The sequence below is a fragment of the Blennius ocellaris genome, assembly GCF_963422515.1.
Source record: "Blennius ocellaris genome assembly, chromosome: 12".
In the NCBI taxonomy this organism is placed as follows: Eukaryota; Metazoa; Chordata; class Actinopteri; order Blenniiformes; family Blenniidae; genus Blennius; species Blennius ocellaris.
The window spans coordinates 27,741,348-27,755,381 of NC_137661.1; the positions used below are offsets into that span (position 1 = coordinate 27,741,348).

Consider the following 14,034-nt stretch of genomic DNA (forward strand, 5'->3'; position numbering starts at 1 on the left):
GATTGGCAAAAATGACATTGAAAACCGCCGTCGGTCAGAATTTATTAATGCCTCTGTGGAGGTCACATGACGCAACGCCTTTCACAATAAAGGTGTCCAATTTATGTGAAGTGATACTTTAGACATGTAAACTAAAAAAAATTTCACAGATGGCAAATTGTTTTAATCCTGAATAAAAATTATGATATCCAGATACAGATATTGTGTTTTTTTTTTTTTCAAATATAATATCTGATTTCCTTTAATATGTATATTTCAGAATAGTCTGGCAAATTCTTGCAGTTGCAAAAGCATCAAAAGAAGGAAAGACTTTGACATTTGTCCATATCTGCAGTTTAACCTGTGATGTTTGACTTGTCGGCCTCCAGAGGTCAGAGGTCAGATCAGGCGGACGTGGCTCCTCAACTGAAACCAGTTTAACGCCCCTGACACATAAAGCCTCGAAAACACAATACGGCGGCTTAGACGGTGTGTAATGCAGGCAGACACACTCCAGGCAGGTTTTGTTACAATGTAGAGAGCTTTTATTACACTTTAAATACTTTACACAACACGTCAAAGCCTCGGCGGCGAGCTGATGTTCCAGCCCTCCATCTTTCCCACTTTGGTGAAGAAGGCCAGCGTTCCCAAGCCGAGGCAGGCCGACGTCCCGGTGGCGATGCTGTGGGCTGAGAAACACAACAACACAACAACGAGCGTGAGCTTTGTTTCAACAGGTCAACGCGACTGCGCCAATTAGCCGCTGTGCCCTTTTTAGCATTTCAAGCTAACGCAACACGTTTGGTTTTTATTGCATTAGCTATTTTACTCAATGCAGTCGGACCTGAGTGGAGCCGGTCAGAGCGACACGTCGCCGTTTCACACACATTTACCCGCTAACACACCTTGACGAGGACGACGGACTGGTTTGCCTGGAACTTTTCACGCTGAGCGACACTGAAACGACCGAAATACTTGGTCTGGACCGGATTATTGGCATTTTTCAGGCTGTGGGTGATACAGGATGGTATCTACACTGCCTTCTGGTTCACTTCCTTAGTGTTCCACGACGCAACGATCCAGAAACGAGCTCCACTTTTTTTAAAAGGAGTCATATTCTGCAAAATCTGCACAAGTGTAGCGCTCTCTCTCGCTCGCTCGCGCTCTCTCTCTCTCTCTCGCGCTCTCGCTCGCTCGCGCTCTCTCTCTCGCTCTCGCTCGCTCTCTCTCTCTCTCTCGCGCTCTCGCTCGCTCTCTCTCTCTCTCTCGCGCTCTCGCTCGCTCGCGCTCTCTCTCTCTCGCGCTCGCGCTCTCGCTCTCTCTCTCTCGCGCTCTCTCGCGCTCGCGCTCTCTCTCTCTCGCGCTCGCGCTCTCTCTCGCTCGCGCTCTCTCTCTCTCGCGCTCTCTCGCGCTCGCGCTCTCTCGCGCTCGCGCTCTCTCTCTCTCGCGCTCTCTCTCGCGCTCTCTCTCTCTCGCGCTCGCTTCGCTCGCGCTCGCTCTCTCTCTCGCGCTCGCTCTCTCTCGCGCTCGCTCTCTCTCGCGCTCGCTCTCTCTCTCGCGCTCGCTCGCTCTCTCTCGCGCTCGCTCTCTCTCTCGCGCTCGCTCGCCTCGCGCTCGCTCTCTCTCTCGCGCTCGCTCGCTCGCGCTCTCTCTCTCTCTCGCGCTCGCTCGCTCGCGCTCGCTCTCTCTCTCGCGCTCGCTCGCATCTCTTCGCTCGCTCGCGCTCGCTCTCGTCTCTCTCTCTCTCTCGCTCGCTCTCGCTCGCTCGCGCTCGCGCTCGCGCTCGCTCGCGCTCGCGCTCGCTCTCTCGCTCTCTCTCTCGCTCGCTCTCTCGCTCTCTCTCTCGCTCGCTCTCTCGCGCTCTCGCTCGCGCTCGCTCGCTCGCGCTCTCTCTCGCGCTCGCTCGCTCGCTCGCGCTCTCTCTCGCGCTCTCTCGCGCTCGCTCGCGCTCTCTCTCGCGCTCTCTCGCGCTCGCTCGCGCTCTCTCTCGCGCTCGCGCGCTCTCTCGCGCTCGCTCGCTCGCTCGCGCTCTCTCTCGCGCTCGCTCGCTCTCTCGCGCTCGCTCGCTCTCTCTCTCTCTCTCTCGCTCGCGCTCTCTCTCTCTCGCTCGCGCTCTCGCGCTCTCTCTCTCTCTCTCTCTCTCTCTCTCTCTCTCTCGCGCTCTCGCTCGCTCGCGCTCTCTCTCTCGCTCTCGCTCGCTCTCTCTCTCTCTCTCGCGCTCTCGCTCGCTCTCTCTCTCTCTCTCGCGCTCGCGCTCTCGCTCTCTCTCTCTCGCGCTCTCTCGCGCTCGCGCTCTCTCGCGCTCTCTCGCGCTCTCTCGCGCTCGCGCTCTCTCGCGCTCTCTCGCGCTCGCGCTCTCTCTCTCTCGCGCTCGCGCTCTCTCGCGCTCGCGCTCTCTCTCTCTCGCGCTCTCTCTCGCGCTCTCTCTCTCTCGCGCTCGCTCGCTCGCGCTCGCTCTCTCTCGCGCTCGCTCGCGCTCAGCGCTCGCTCTCTCTCTCGCTCGCTCGCGCTCAGCGCTCGCTCTCTCTCTCGCTCGCTCTCTCTCTCGCTCGCTCGCGCTCAGCGCTCGCTCTCTCTCTCTCGCTCTCTCTCTCTCGCTCTCTCGCTCGCGCTCTCTCTCGCGCTCGCTCGCTCTCTCGCGCTCTCTCTCTCGCTCTCTCTCTCTCTCTCTCTCTCTCTCTCTCTCTCTCTCTCTCTCTCTCTCTCTCTCTCTCTCTCTCTCTCTCTCTCTCTCTCTCTCTCTCTCTCTCTCTCTCTCTCTCTCTCTCTCTCTCTCTCTCTCTCTCTCTCTCTCTCTCTCTCTCTCTCTAAAAGTGTGTTGCTCCAAGCAGCCAATCAGAAATCAAACCCTATATAGTGTCATCGGGGGTTCAGCCAATCACAATCAAGGTAGGCTCCCCCCCCCCTTTTGACTCCTCCCACAACCAGGCAGCTCTGCTCTGGCACATGGCGCCACGATAGGAAGTACTTCCTCCTCTTCCTCATAGATGTGGGCGGAGTTTCTCTCCTGTGGCTCTCAGCTAATCCCAGCTAGCATCCCGGCTCCCTGCCCAGCTACTCACTGCGAGCCCCCAGCAGGATCCCTGAGGAACACCCTCCGATGAAGTAGTTGATGGGGTCGTCCGGAGCGTCACGGGCCTGCGCGCTGAGACACGTGGTCATGCCGAACACGGCGCCCAGCGCGGCTGTCGGGTCAAAGACAATCCCCCCGTTAACCCCGGGAACCGTGTGGACGAGACGGCCAGCAGGCGGCGCTACTCACCCATGGTGACGGTGGCAGTACCGGCGCGCTGCGCCGCCGCCAACGCGGACTCGGGCTGGAACGCCACGATGTGATAAGCTGAGCCCACCAAACCTGAAACAGGAAGAGACGCTAGCGTTAGCGTCGTAGCCAGCGACTGCTTTTCAATACTGTTCTGAACAAAGTGATCAGGAAGGCCGAGTCTGTTGTCGGCTCCAAGCTGGTCACCCTGGAGGAGGTGGTGGAGGACAGGATGCTGGCAAAACAACCCCCCCCCCCCCCCCCCTCCTCCCCCCCTCCACAAGACACTGGACCAGCTGGAGACCAGCTTCAGCAACAGACTGATTGAACCTGTTGCTCTACGGAACGTTACAGGAAATCAGACTTTTTAACTCTTCGACCTCCGTCACAGCCTCAATCATCACCTGGACTAAATTACATTGATACTTATATTATATCATATATTTCATACGGCATATTGCATGTACATATACATATATTTATACATGTGCAAGTACACTATTACCATTGGTATTATTATTATTACTGATATATTGTTATTGTTATGTTATTGCTACCACTATTAGTAGCACTATACACTATACACATTCTATTGTATTTTATAATATTCGTATGTACCAGATTGCTGCAACAAGACAATTTCCCTTCGGGGATGAATAAAGTAATTATCTATCTATTCGAATAACATTTGGAGATTTTCAAAACCACTCAAACAAATAATTTTACATTCAAAACGTCAACAAAAGTTACAGCTTCCCCGATTAGAAACAATAAAAACAACACATTCTCATGTTTTTAAACCACTTCCGGTGTGTCAGATATTCCGGTGTCCGCGTCATTGGAGACTTCCGGTTGTTTGTAGCCACATTAGCCGCATAGCTTTTGAACCGCGAGCCTTTCTTTGCGTGTTTGAAGCTTCGTTCCGTCGCAGTGTGAAAGAGGAGTGAAAAACGCCACTTTAAAACGGGTTGTTTCAGTAAAACAAATCACTATTATTCCGATGTAAACAAGATGTTAGCTTGCGGCTAACAACAGGGCTAGGACCGCAGTGTTATAATTGGGTTTAAAATAAACCTGCTGGTTAAAATCATCCGAACGTTATAAAGCCACAAAAGAAAGAAAGTGAAGTCCTTTCGAATTGGGTGATCATTGAAACGTCGCAGGAGAAAGATAAAGAAACGAGTGGAAGCTAAAGTCTTAGCATCGACCCGGTGTTTGGATTGACTTGGTCTCCGTGTCAACTGGTGACCGACGGCCTCTAATGGCCGTCAAACGAGTTAAAATAAGACTCAGAGAAAAGTACGGATCTTTAAAACTTTGTTGTGAATGCGATTAAAGGGAGTTCGCTCCGGGTTTTCAGGATCCTCTGTTACGAGCCGCATCGACGGACGCAGAAGGAAGTTTAACTGACAGGGACGCCAGTCGAACCGAAACACCGGGCCGACGTCCTCTGCCTCCAGTCCGGGTGTGAACCCGGTTCCGTACCCAGAGCGGTGGCCAGTTTGGTGGTAATCCAGGTCTTCTGCACGCAGTCGGTACCCTCTGGCAGGTCCCAGTACCCCATGATGGCAGTGGTTGAAGGACACCGACACACAAACTCTCGCGAGAACTGCTCTACGGACCGGAGATCCCCTCTACAAAATAAAAGCTTCTTTTCCGGTCTGTGAGTTGAAAAAAACAACAACAAAAAAAACAATTGTGATTCCCAGAAAGTAGACAATTTGGTAACTTCCGGCCCAGGAGCCTTGGAGGGACCAGATTAGATTACAGAGCAAATAAAACATGGTAGAAACCGCGGGTGGTCTTGAGTTGTTCCATAATAATAATTAAGGTGGTTTTCAACTTAAAAGTGTTTTGAAGGTGTTGTGTGAACTTTTAATGCATTATGATCATCCTAAAGACGTCTTCATAAACGTACCTTTCAATAAGTACTGAAGAAAAATATAAACTGATAAGTAAATGTGCACTTTATACTTGGTTTTATAATGGGAATTAACATTTTGCAAGTTATCGTTGATTCATACACGTTTGTGTTGTTCGCTGCTTTACGCCTGTCGGGCCACGGGTCGTTGTACCTTGTACTTATAGAAGATATTTTAACGGCGCCGCTCTGAGACGTCTTCAAGGTCTCTGAGGAACATCTTATCTTAGGGAAGTCCTACCTTCTCAGCTCATATAGAAATGTACTTATACACACACTCACACACCAGTGTTAACCTGCTTTGTTGTATCGTGGAAAAAGAAAGTGACCTCCTACTTCAACGTTGGAATAAAAGCGGGCAGCAGAGGGAAGAACTTGGCAGATCGATGAACGAGCTGCGAGCCGACTTCACCCCCTGCCCTTGAGCAAGAATCTTGATTGTTGTGACTATTATTGCTCTCGATACTGGAGTTTGTCTCTTTTCTCTCACTCTCGCAGGTTTTTCACTGAACGTAAACGCAGCCCTTTTGTTTTTGCTCCCATTTTTTTTTTTTTTTTACGAGCTGAAGTCGTTTTCTATGAACACAAAATATCTATTTCTCTCAAATACTGTTGACAAATCTGTCTAAATGTGTGTAAGAGAGCGCCTATCTATTTCTCTCAAATACTGTTGACAAATCTGTCTAAATGTGTGTAAGAGAGCGCCTCTCCTGTCCAGATGGTCCGTCCCACCTCACAGGTGAGGCCGATCAAGATCTCCAGGTGTGGTGCGTTAGCACGTTAGCATTGTGTTCTTTATAAAGGAGGAAAAAGTTTTTCGATTTTTGATTTTAATGACACGGTTTATTTTACTGAAAGTGTTTTGCGCGAGCTCCTCCTGCTCATTTCCTCCTCCACATGTGGCGGTAGTTGTCCGCCTGGAAGTCGTCCTCGTAGGCCCCGACGGTCTCCGTCCTCGTCTTCATCACGTCCCTCTTCTTCTTCTGACGGGCGCGGCGCTCTTCGTCCGACAGCGACGCCGGGTCCACCGGGATCTGTCGTAAACACTGACGGTTAGCGGGGCCTGATAGCTTGATCTGTTAGCAGGGCCTGTTAGCGAGACCTGTTAGCTGGACCTGTTAGCTGGACCTGTTAGCTGAACCTGTTAGCGGGACTTGTTAGCTGGACCTTCTCAACGGTGCATGTTAGCGGGACCAGTTAGCGGGACCTGCCAGGATCCAGGACTCACCGTGAGGATCCTCCGGGGTTCCAGGTGCCGGATGCGGACCGTGGAACCGTCTGGGTGAACCAGGACGGTGGGGTACAGACGCTGGTACCGTGGACGTCCACAGCAAGCGACAGACGAACGGTTGGAGTTCGTCCTCGCAGGGATCAGGACGCAGAGACGGCTGCAGGGACAACAGACACATTCCACCTTAAATATCAGACTTTAGTCCACCTTAAACATACAAACTGTAACACCTGGTCCAATCAGTGCCCAGGACCCAGTGCCTCACCTAGTGGGAACCTTACTAGGTAGGAACCTCACCTAGTGGGAACCTCACTTAGTAGGAACCTCACCTAGTAGGAACCTCGCCTAGTGGGAACCTTACTAGGTAGGAACCTCTCCTAGTGGGAACCTTACTAGGTAGGAACCTCACCGGGTAGGAACCTCTCCTTGTGGGAACCTCACCGGGTAGGAACCTCTCCTTGTGGGAACCTCACCGGGTAGGAACCTCACCTAGTAGGAACCTCGCCGGGTAGGAACCTCACCTAGTAGGAACCTCTCCTTGTGGGAACCTCACCGGGTAGGAACCTCTCCTTGTGGGAACCTCACCTAGTAGGAACCTCACCTAGTGGGAACCTCACCTAGTGGGAACCTCACCGGGTAGGAACCTCTCCTTGTGGGAACCTTACCAGGTAGGAACCTCGCCTAGTGGGAACCTCACCGGGTAGGAACCTCTCCTTGTGGGAACCTTACCAGGTAGGAACCTCGCCTAGTGGGAACCTCACCGGGTAGGAACCTCACCTAGTGGGAACCTCACCGGGTAGGAACCTCACCTACTGGGAACCTCACCTAGTAGGAACCACACTGTGCATCACTGGTAGTTATATATAGTAACTAGAGAGTAACCAGTTAGTATATCGTTAAAAGACAGCAGAGAGTAACTAATTAGTAGTAATTCAATAGATGGACTAGTCAGTAGTTAGTGTAGAATAACTGGTTAGTGTAGAGCAACTCGTTGGTTAATAATAACATATCACTCTAAACTAGACGGAGAGTAACTAGTTACTGTATAGTAACGAGACAGAGAGCAACTCGTCACTATTGACTAGTTTACCAGTTGAGAGACTAGTCAATAGTTACTACTAGTCAGAACCCTCCTGCTCCGACTGCTTTAAAAGCCCGTTTTCCGGACCCTCACCTGGATACCAGGACGGAACGAACACACGCCGCCACTACAGACATGTTGACCATCAGATTCAAACGCAATTCGAGTCGAAAAAGGGACAAAGTAACGTTGAAATCGCGAAAACGCTCCACATTTCTCCACAAGGTCGCTGCTGAGTCCGCCGAGTGGAAACGCAGGCACGATGTCAAAGGTTCCGCTCAGTCAACATCTTTAATTGAGGTACATCAGGACGAAACGTAAACTTTAAATATGAGACCTTAAATATGTATATTTTAAAGGACTTTAAAAATGATTTTTTTTGTTCTATCGTTTTGTTTTCTTCCCGCTTTAACGAGCGGAATCGATGCTTCCGGGTCAGTATTTTAAACCGGAAGTCATTAAGAGCAGACGAACACGACACTGCGGAAGTAAACATACAGCCGGAGCGCTGAGGTCTGAAGAAAATAAGGTAAAAAAAAAGCTTTAAATTAACGTTTTTTTATGGGTGATTACGGATCATAATGTCACGCTTCGACCGTAAATTAATTTCTCGTCAATAGTCAAACTCGTGACGTCACTTTGGACGTCTGTGCAGATTTAAACACAAAAGTAAATAGACAGTCATTCGTTTTTAAAGCAGTTTAATGTTTTTAAAATTCCGAACCTTCTTCTGAAACTGTGTTTTTCGATTTTCGGGGGAGCGAATTCTCAAAGTAAGACTCTAAAATTATTAAAGTTTGGATCACCAGCGCTCACGTGATATTTTTTTTTAACTTCCGGTCTGCGCTTGTGCAAATTGTTTGTTATAAAGTTTCAAGTTGTTGTTTTTTCCAATTAAATTCATGAATGTTCGTTTAATCATTAATTAATTAATCCTCGTTTGTGGAGAGACGCAGCTGGTTTATGTGTAAATGAAGCCAAACGCAGCGAAATATCAGTTTTTTAAAATAATCTTAACAGTTGGTTTAAATTCTGCTGACAGTCGTTTGCGTCGAATGTTTATTTAAGAAAATTATCATTTGCATAATAGCTTGGGACGCAGTGTAAATATTTAACTGTTTGTTCACCTTTAAAAAAATTTTGACTTTCCTCCACCTTTAAAATGTACTTATGAATGTTCTTTTATTCATTTGATTAACTCTTTTCAACTTCACTAATAATTCCCCCACACTAAATATGCAGCTTTTTTTCCACGGTAGCTACTGACTTAGAATAGAGTAGAGCTTTATTCCTCCCAGGGGGAAACGCAAACTTACAACAGCTCGAGATAAAAAGGTGCAGAAATGATAAAGTTAAGGAATTAGATATAGATAGATAGATACATAGATAGATAATTACTTTATTCATCCCCGAAGGGAAATTGTTTTGTTGCAGCAATCTGGTACATACGAATATTATAAAATGCAATAGAATAGAAGTAAAAGTAAAAAATAAAAATATGTGTGTATAAGACAAAGTAAAACACAGAACAGAACATGGGCACTTAGAAATCAGCAGGAGATAAAAGCAAGATTAATAAATAGTAAGGTGCAGTGGCAGAGCCATTAGAAGTAGGCATTATATAATAATAATAACAATAATACAGATAATAACAGTGTGTAATAGTGTATAATACTTGTGTATAGTACTACTAATAATGGTAGCAATTATATAACAACAACAATATATATCAGTAATAATAATAATACCAATGGTAATAGTATACTTGCACATGTATAAATATATGTTTGATTTGATTTTGTTGAAAAGTGCTAATAGGAACAGAAAACACAAGATTAATCTTCTCTGTGTTCCTTTTTGTTCATGTATGGATGACAAATTATTATGTGTATGTATGTATATGTGTATATATGTGTGTATATATATATATATGTGTGTGTGTGTACATGTGTATATATGTATATATTGTGAAATGGCATGAAATAACATGAACAAATAAATAAATATATGTACATGCAATATGCCATATGAAATATATGATCTAATATAAGTATCGATGTAGTTTAGTCCAGGTGGTGATGGAGGTTCTGACGGAGGTCGAAGAGTTAAAAAGTGATTTCCTGTGACGTTCCTCAGAGCAGCAGGTTGAATCATTGTGTTGCTGAAGCTGAATTAAAATATATAAACCTCCTCAGTGGTTTGATGTGTTTCAGCAGGAATGTCAGTGGCGGGACGGTCGGCCGGCGAGTCGCCGCCGCCGCCGCCGCCGCTGCTGCTGCTGCTGCTGCTGGCGGCGGCGGCGTCGCTCTGCAGCTGCACCGGTAAGTCCTCACTGCAGCGTTTAGCTAGCAGCGTGGTGGAGACACTTTCTAATCTGCGTCCATGTTTCCAGCCGGACCGTCGGACGCGTCTCTGTTCGCGCCTCAAGTCGTCACTCTGGAGGAAAACGCTCAGGCGGGAGTGGCGCTCCGCTCCAGGTAATCAGAGTAAAACTACTGGCCTCGCCTTCCGGCTGCGATTCCTTTCTGCTTCTTGACCCCCCCTCCCCCCTCCACCCCCCCCTCCCCCCGCCCCGGTCCTGGTCTGGGTTCTCAGCTCGGCCCTGGAGGAGCCGGCGGAGGTCTACGTGAACGTGACGTTCCACTCCGGGGAGAACTGGACCGCCGTCATCGACCTGCCGGAGCAGGTGACCAGCGAGCTGCGCTTTTACTTTGAAGTCACGGAATTTGGGGGGGGGGGGGACAAAAGGTCAAATATTCACAGAAAAAGTGACATTGCTTTCAATTAAAGTCCCGATTGTAACTATAGAAAACAATGAAAAGTCACACAATGGGTCAAACAAACAAACAAAGGGGGAAAAAAACGGCCTAATTTTTTATTTGAAAAAGACAAAGTGCGAAGAAAAAAGGTTGTAAAGTTCAAAGAAAAGATCAAAGAAACAAGTCGGACGTTGGTTTTTTCCTCCTCCAGGTGTTTTTTCCGGAGAATCAGACGTCGGTGGTTTTTAACGTGTCGGCGCGTCGAGCCGGTCAGGTGACGGCTCACCTGCAGAGTAACGACAGTCACCTGCACAGGTCAGAGGTCAACCTGGGAGACACACACACACACACACACACACACACACACACACACACACACACACACACACACACACACACACACACACACACACCTGATGAAACTCTTACGACCAAGAATGATTATTTGTTCTGTTCGATGTTCAGAAGTTCAGAAGTTCTAACTAGAAGCTTCAAAATGTAAAAATAAATAAATAAATAAAAGTCTGCAGGAGGCTGAACGGCAGAAACTGATTGACGTCATGAGTTTAAAGGAGTCGTCATGGAAACCTGTTTCCTTGTGGAAACATGATTATTGGTTTTGGACGTCTTGGGTCTGAAAGTGGCTCAAGGTTTTATTTTGGTTCAGGATCTTTAACCAAACTGTGATGAACCACAAGAGACCAGTGGTAGGTCCAGTTGTTGGACCGGTTGTTGGACCGGTTGTTGGACCAGTTGTAGGTCCAGTTGTAGGTCCAGTTGTTGGACCGGTTGTTGGACCAGTTGTTGGACCAGTTGTAGGTCCAGTTGTTGGACCGGTTGTTGGACCGGTTGTTGGACCAGTTGTAGGTCCGGTTGTTGGACCGGTTGTTGGACCGGTTGTTGGACCAGTTGTAGGTCCAGTTGTTGGACCAGTTGTAGGTCCTGTTGTAGGTCCTGTTGTTGGACCAGTTGTAGGTCCTGTTGTTGGACCGGTTGTAGGTCCGGTTGTAGGTCCTGTTGTTGGACTAGTTGTAGGTCCTGTTGTTGGACCAGTTCTCTATTTCTGCCCCTGTTCCCAGTTCCGGGGTGAGGATCCGGTTCCTGGTGGTCCGCAGCAGCCTGCTGTCGGTCCTCAGTGAGGTGATCGGCTGGATCTACTTCCTGGCCTGGTCCGTGTCTTTCTATCCACAGGTCTGGACCAACTGGACCCGGAAGAGGTATCTCGCCCCCTCTGGGACACTTGGGTATTAAAAAAAAAAAAAAAACCCAATTGTCTGATTTTAATTCCGTCCACTAGCGTCATTGGCCTAAACTTTGACTTCCTGGCTCTCAACCTGACCGGGTTCCTGGCCTACAGCGTCTTCAACGTGGGCCTGTTCTGGATCCCCAGCATCCAGGTAGCGCTGCCTCTGTTAGCTTAGCACGCTAGCTGTGCCGGGCTGTTTGTTGGCATGCTCGCGCGCTAACTGTTTTGTGCAGGAGGAGTTCCTGGAGAGGAATCCCAACGGGATCAATCCGGTCAGCGCCAACGACGTGTTCTTCAGCCTCCACGCGCTGCTGCTCTGCCTCGTCTACGTTCTCCAGGCCGCCGCCTACGAGGTGGGTGGCCGGCTAGCTAGCCGCTAGGCTAGCCGCTTAACGTTGGCTCCACCGTTGACGTGTGAACTTTCCTTCCAGCGGGGGGGCCAGAGGGTCTCGCGGACCGGCGGCGTCCTGCTGGTGATTGGCTGGCTGTTCGTGCTGGTCAGTCTGTCGCTGGCTGTCGCCGGGCGGATTAGCTGGCTGGACTACCTCTACTACTTCTCCTACATCAAGCTCGCTGTCACACTCGTCAAATACGTGCCGCAGGTAAACTGAAGCTGCGAGGCTAACGCTCATGCTAATGCTCAGGCTAACCATGCCAATGCTCAGGCTAACCATGCTAATGCTCAGGCTAGCCATGCTAATGCTTATGCTCAGGCTAACCATGCTAATGGTCAGGCTTTTTCTCAGGCTAACCATGCTAATGCTCAGGCCTACCATGCTAATGCTCAGGCTTACGCTCAGGCTAACCATGCTAATGCTCAGGCTAACCATGCCAATGCTCAGGCTAGCCATGCTAATGCTTATGCTCAGGCTAACCATGCTAATGGTCAGGCTTTTTCTCAGGCTAACCATGCTAATGCTCAGGCCTACCATGCTAATGCTCAGGCTTACGCTCAGGCTAACCATGCTAATGCTCAGGCTAACCATGCTAATGCTCAGGCTTACGCTAACCCTGCTAATGCTCATGTTAACATTGAATAATAACAATGCATTTTATTTGCATTGCACGTTACATTAGTAAAACTCAAAGTGCTGAAAACAAAAATAGCTAAAGCAACAATATAAAAAACTTCGAATATCAGCAATAAAAATCAATACAGAAATATATAAAACTTTAATAACAGTAATAAGTCAAGAGTGTTTTTAGTCCTTTTTTAAAAATGAGCCAAGATTGCTATCGCTGCTAAAAGTGTGTGTGTGTGTGTGTGTGTGTGTGTGTGTGTGTGTGTGTGTGTGTGTGTGTGCCAGGCCGTCATGAACCACCGCAGGCGGAGTACGGAGGGGTGGAGCATCGGGAACGTTCTTCTGGATTTCACCGGAGGAACGCTGAGCGTCGCACAGATGATCCTGCAGTCGTACAACAACGGTAAACAACCAGGGAAAGTGACAAATAAATCGACTATATCAATGTTTCTTAACGTTTGTTTGTTTGTTTGTTCGTCCTCAGACGAGTGGCTGCTGGTCTTCGGAGACCCCACAAAGTTTGGACTCGGTCTTTTCTCCATCCTGTTCGACGTTCTCTTCATGACTCAGCACTTTTGTCTGTTTCGACCCCCCCCGCCGGGGTACGAGGCCGTGACCTCGTCTGAGGACTGACGGGACCACCGGACCACCGGACCAGACCGGACCACCGGACCAGACCAGACCACTGGACCACCTTTCAAATCACAAACTTAATTGAATAAAATCTTTACTTTTCGTAACTTTACTTATTTTTGACTGGAGACCATGATTTTTTTTGGGGGGGGGGGGTTAGTGGCTGCTGTCATCTTCTAAGTTGGCGTTTAAATGGTTAATTAACATTTTTTTTTAAATATTTGATCATTTGGATCAGGACTGAGGTTGATTAACAGATTTATAACGAGAAATTTGAAAGAAAGAAATCCAATGTATTTTCACAGCTGTAAAGTTAGTGGGGGTTTTTTTGTGAGCGCCCTGAAAGGGTTAACTGAGGGGGGATCTTTAGAATTGTGGGGTCTGGAATGGACACCAAGGTCCAGGTTCCATGCGTCTCCACTGACAAGTTGTGGAACCCGGAGCAGGTTTATTTTGTCCCCCCCTCCGTCGAGGTAGCGAGCCGGAGGTTCGGTTCCAGGAGGCGGAGCTACGACGCAGCCGACCGCCGATCGTCACCCTGCAAGCAATAATATCTAAATATCTCCTCGCCGTATAAACCCTCCATTGTTCTCATCCTCCTTTTTCTACCTTTTTGGAGTCAAGACACACTTTTTACTTTGGAAAATTCTGGAGTCACACCACCACCACCCAAAAATGTGAAACTCTGCAGCCTCTATTAACAATATAAAGTCTTTCTCATCACAGTTTTATCAACAGGAATCCAGTAAATCCAGAAAGCAAGGACTTTTTTTTAATAGTGCCTCCGTCAGTGTGAAACCTGGACCTGATGGATGAAGAGCTGAGATCCTGGTTTTCAAAAACTTCTCCATCACTGTCACTGACACAGTACTTTGATACAAGATGGTAGCAGGAGGTGGA

General features: G+C 48.4%; 3 protein-coding genes across 3 annotated transcripts; 1 reads left to right on the forward strand and 2 right to left on the reverse strand.

Moving 5' to 3' along the window:
* Positions 1–501: 501 nt before the first annotated feature.
* On the reverse strand, positions 502–4,850 carry ndufa11 (NADH:ubiquinone oxidoreductase subunit A11). Its single transcript, XM_080506972.1, has 4 exons — positions 4,727–4,850; positions 3,242–3,334; positions 3,042–3,164; positions 502–668 (listed from the first exon to the last, which is right to left on the reverse strand). Exons 1-4 carry the CDS (start codon positions 4,803–4,805, stop codon positions 556–558), a joined length of 408 nt encoding a protein of 135 aa, XP_080363098.1. The 5' UTR covers positions 4,806–4,850; the 3' UTR covers positions 502–555.
* A 1,125-nt stretch (positions 4,851–5,975) lies between these two features.
* mrpl55 (mitochondrial ribosomal protein L55) lies at positions 5,976–7,795 on the reverse strand. The gene is made up of 3 exons (XM_080505941.1): positions 7,568–7,795; positions 6,391–6,550; positions 5,976–6,196 (listed from the first exon to the last, which is right to left on the reverse strand). The coding sequence occupies exons 1-3, from the start codon at positions 7,618–7,620 to the stop codon at positions 6,044–6,046; spliced, it is 366 nt and encodes a 121-aa protein (XP_080362067.1). The 5' UTR covers positions 7,621–7,795; the 3' UTR covers positions 5,976–6,043.
* A 146-nt stretch (positions 7,796–7,941) lies between these two features.
* On the forward strand, positions 7,942–13,246 carry ctns (cystinosin, lysosomal cystine transporter). The gene is made up of 11 exons (XM_080506617.1): positions 7,942–8,003; positions 9,688–9,795; positions 9,867–9,951; positions 10,070–10,160; positions 10,445–10,548; positions 11,313–11,450; positions 11,531–11,630; positions 11,713–11,832; positions 11,911–12,081; positions 12,787–12,904; positions 12,986–13,246. Exons 2-11 carry the CDS (start codon positions 9,693–9,695, stop codon positions 13,132–13,134), a joined length of 1,179 nt encoding a protein of 392 aa, XP_080362743.1. The 5' UTR covers positions 7,942–8,003; positions 9,688–9,692; the 3' UTR covers positions 13,135–13,246.
* Positions 13,247–14,034: the final 788 nt, after the last annotated feature.

Bases quoted from the DNA above. Each gene is read 5' to 3' on its own strand.
- ndufa11 (XM_080506972.1), bottom strand. From the start codon at position 4,805: ATGGGGTACTGGGACCTGCCAGAGGGTACCGACTGCGTGCAGAAGACC. The intron at 3,335-4,726 runs GTACGGAACCGG...TTCCTGTTTCAG, and splicing joins CAAACTGGCCACCGCTCTGG to GTTTGGTGGGCTCAGCTTAT. The intron at 669-3,041 runs GTGAGTAGCTGG...TGTGTTTCTCAG, and splicing joins GATCCTGCTGGGGGCTCGCA to CCCACAGCATCGCCACCGGG.
- mrpl55 (XM_080505941.1), bottom strand. From the start codon at position 7,620: ATGGTCAACATGTCTGTAGTGGCGGCGTGTGTTCGTTCCGTCCTGGTA. The intron at 6,551-7,567 runs GTGAGGGTCCGG...TTGTCCCTGCAG, and splicing joins CGTTCCGTCCTGGTATCCAG to CCGTCTCTGCGTCCTGATCC. The intron at 6,197-6,390 runs GTGAGTCCTGGA...TGTTTACGACAG, and splicing joins AACCCCGGAGGATCCTCACG to ATCCCGGTGGACCCGGCGTC.
- ctns (XM_080506617.1), top strand. From the start codon at position 9,693: ATGTCAGTGGCGGGACGGTCGGCCGGCGAGTCGCCGCCGCCGCCGCCG. The intron at 9,796-9,866 runs GTAAGTCCTCAC...CCATGTTTCCAG, and splicing joins GTCGCTCTGCAGCTGCACCG to CCGGACCGTCGGACGCGTCT. The intron at 11,833-11,910 runs GTGGGTGGCCGG...CTTTCCTTCCAG, and splicing joins TCCAGGCCGCCGCCTACGAG to CGGGGGGGCCAGAGGGTCTC.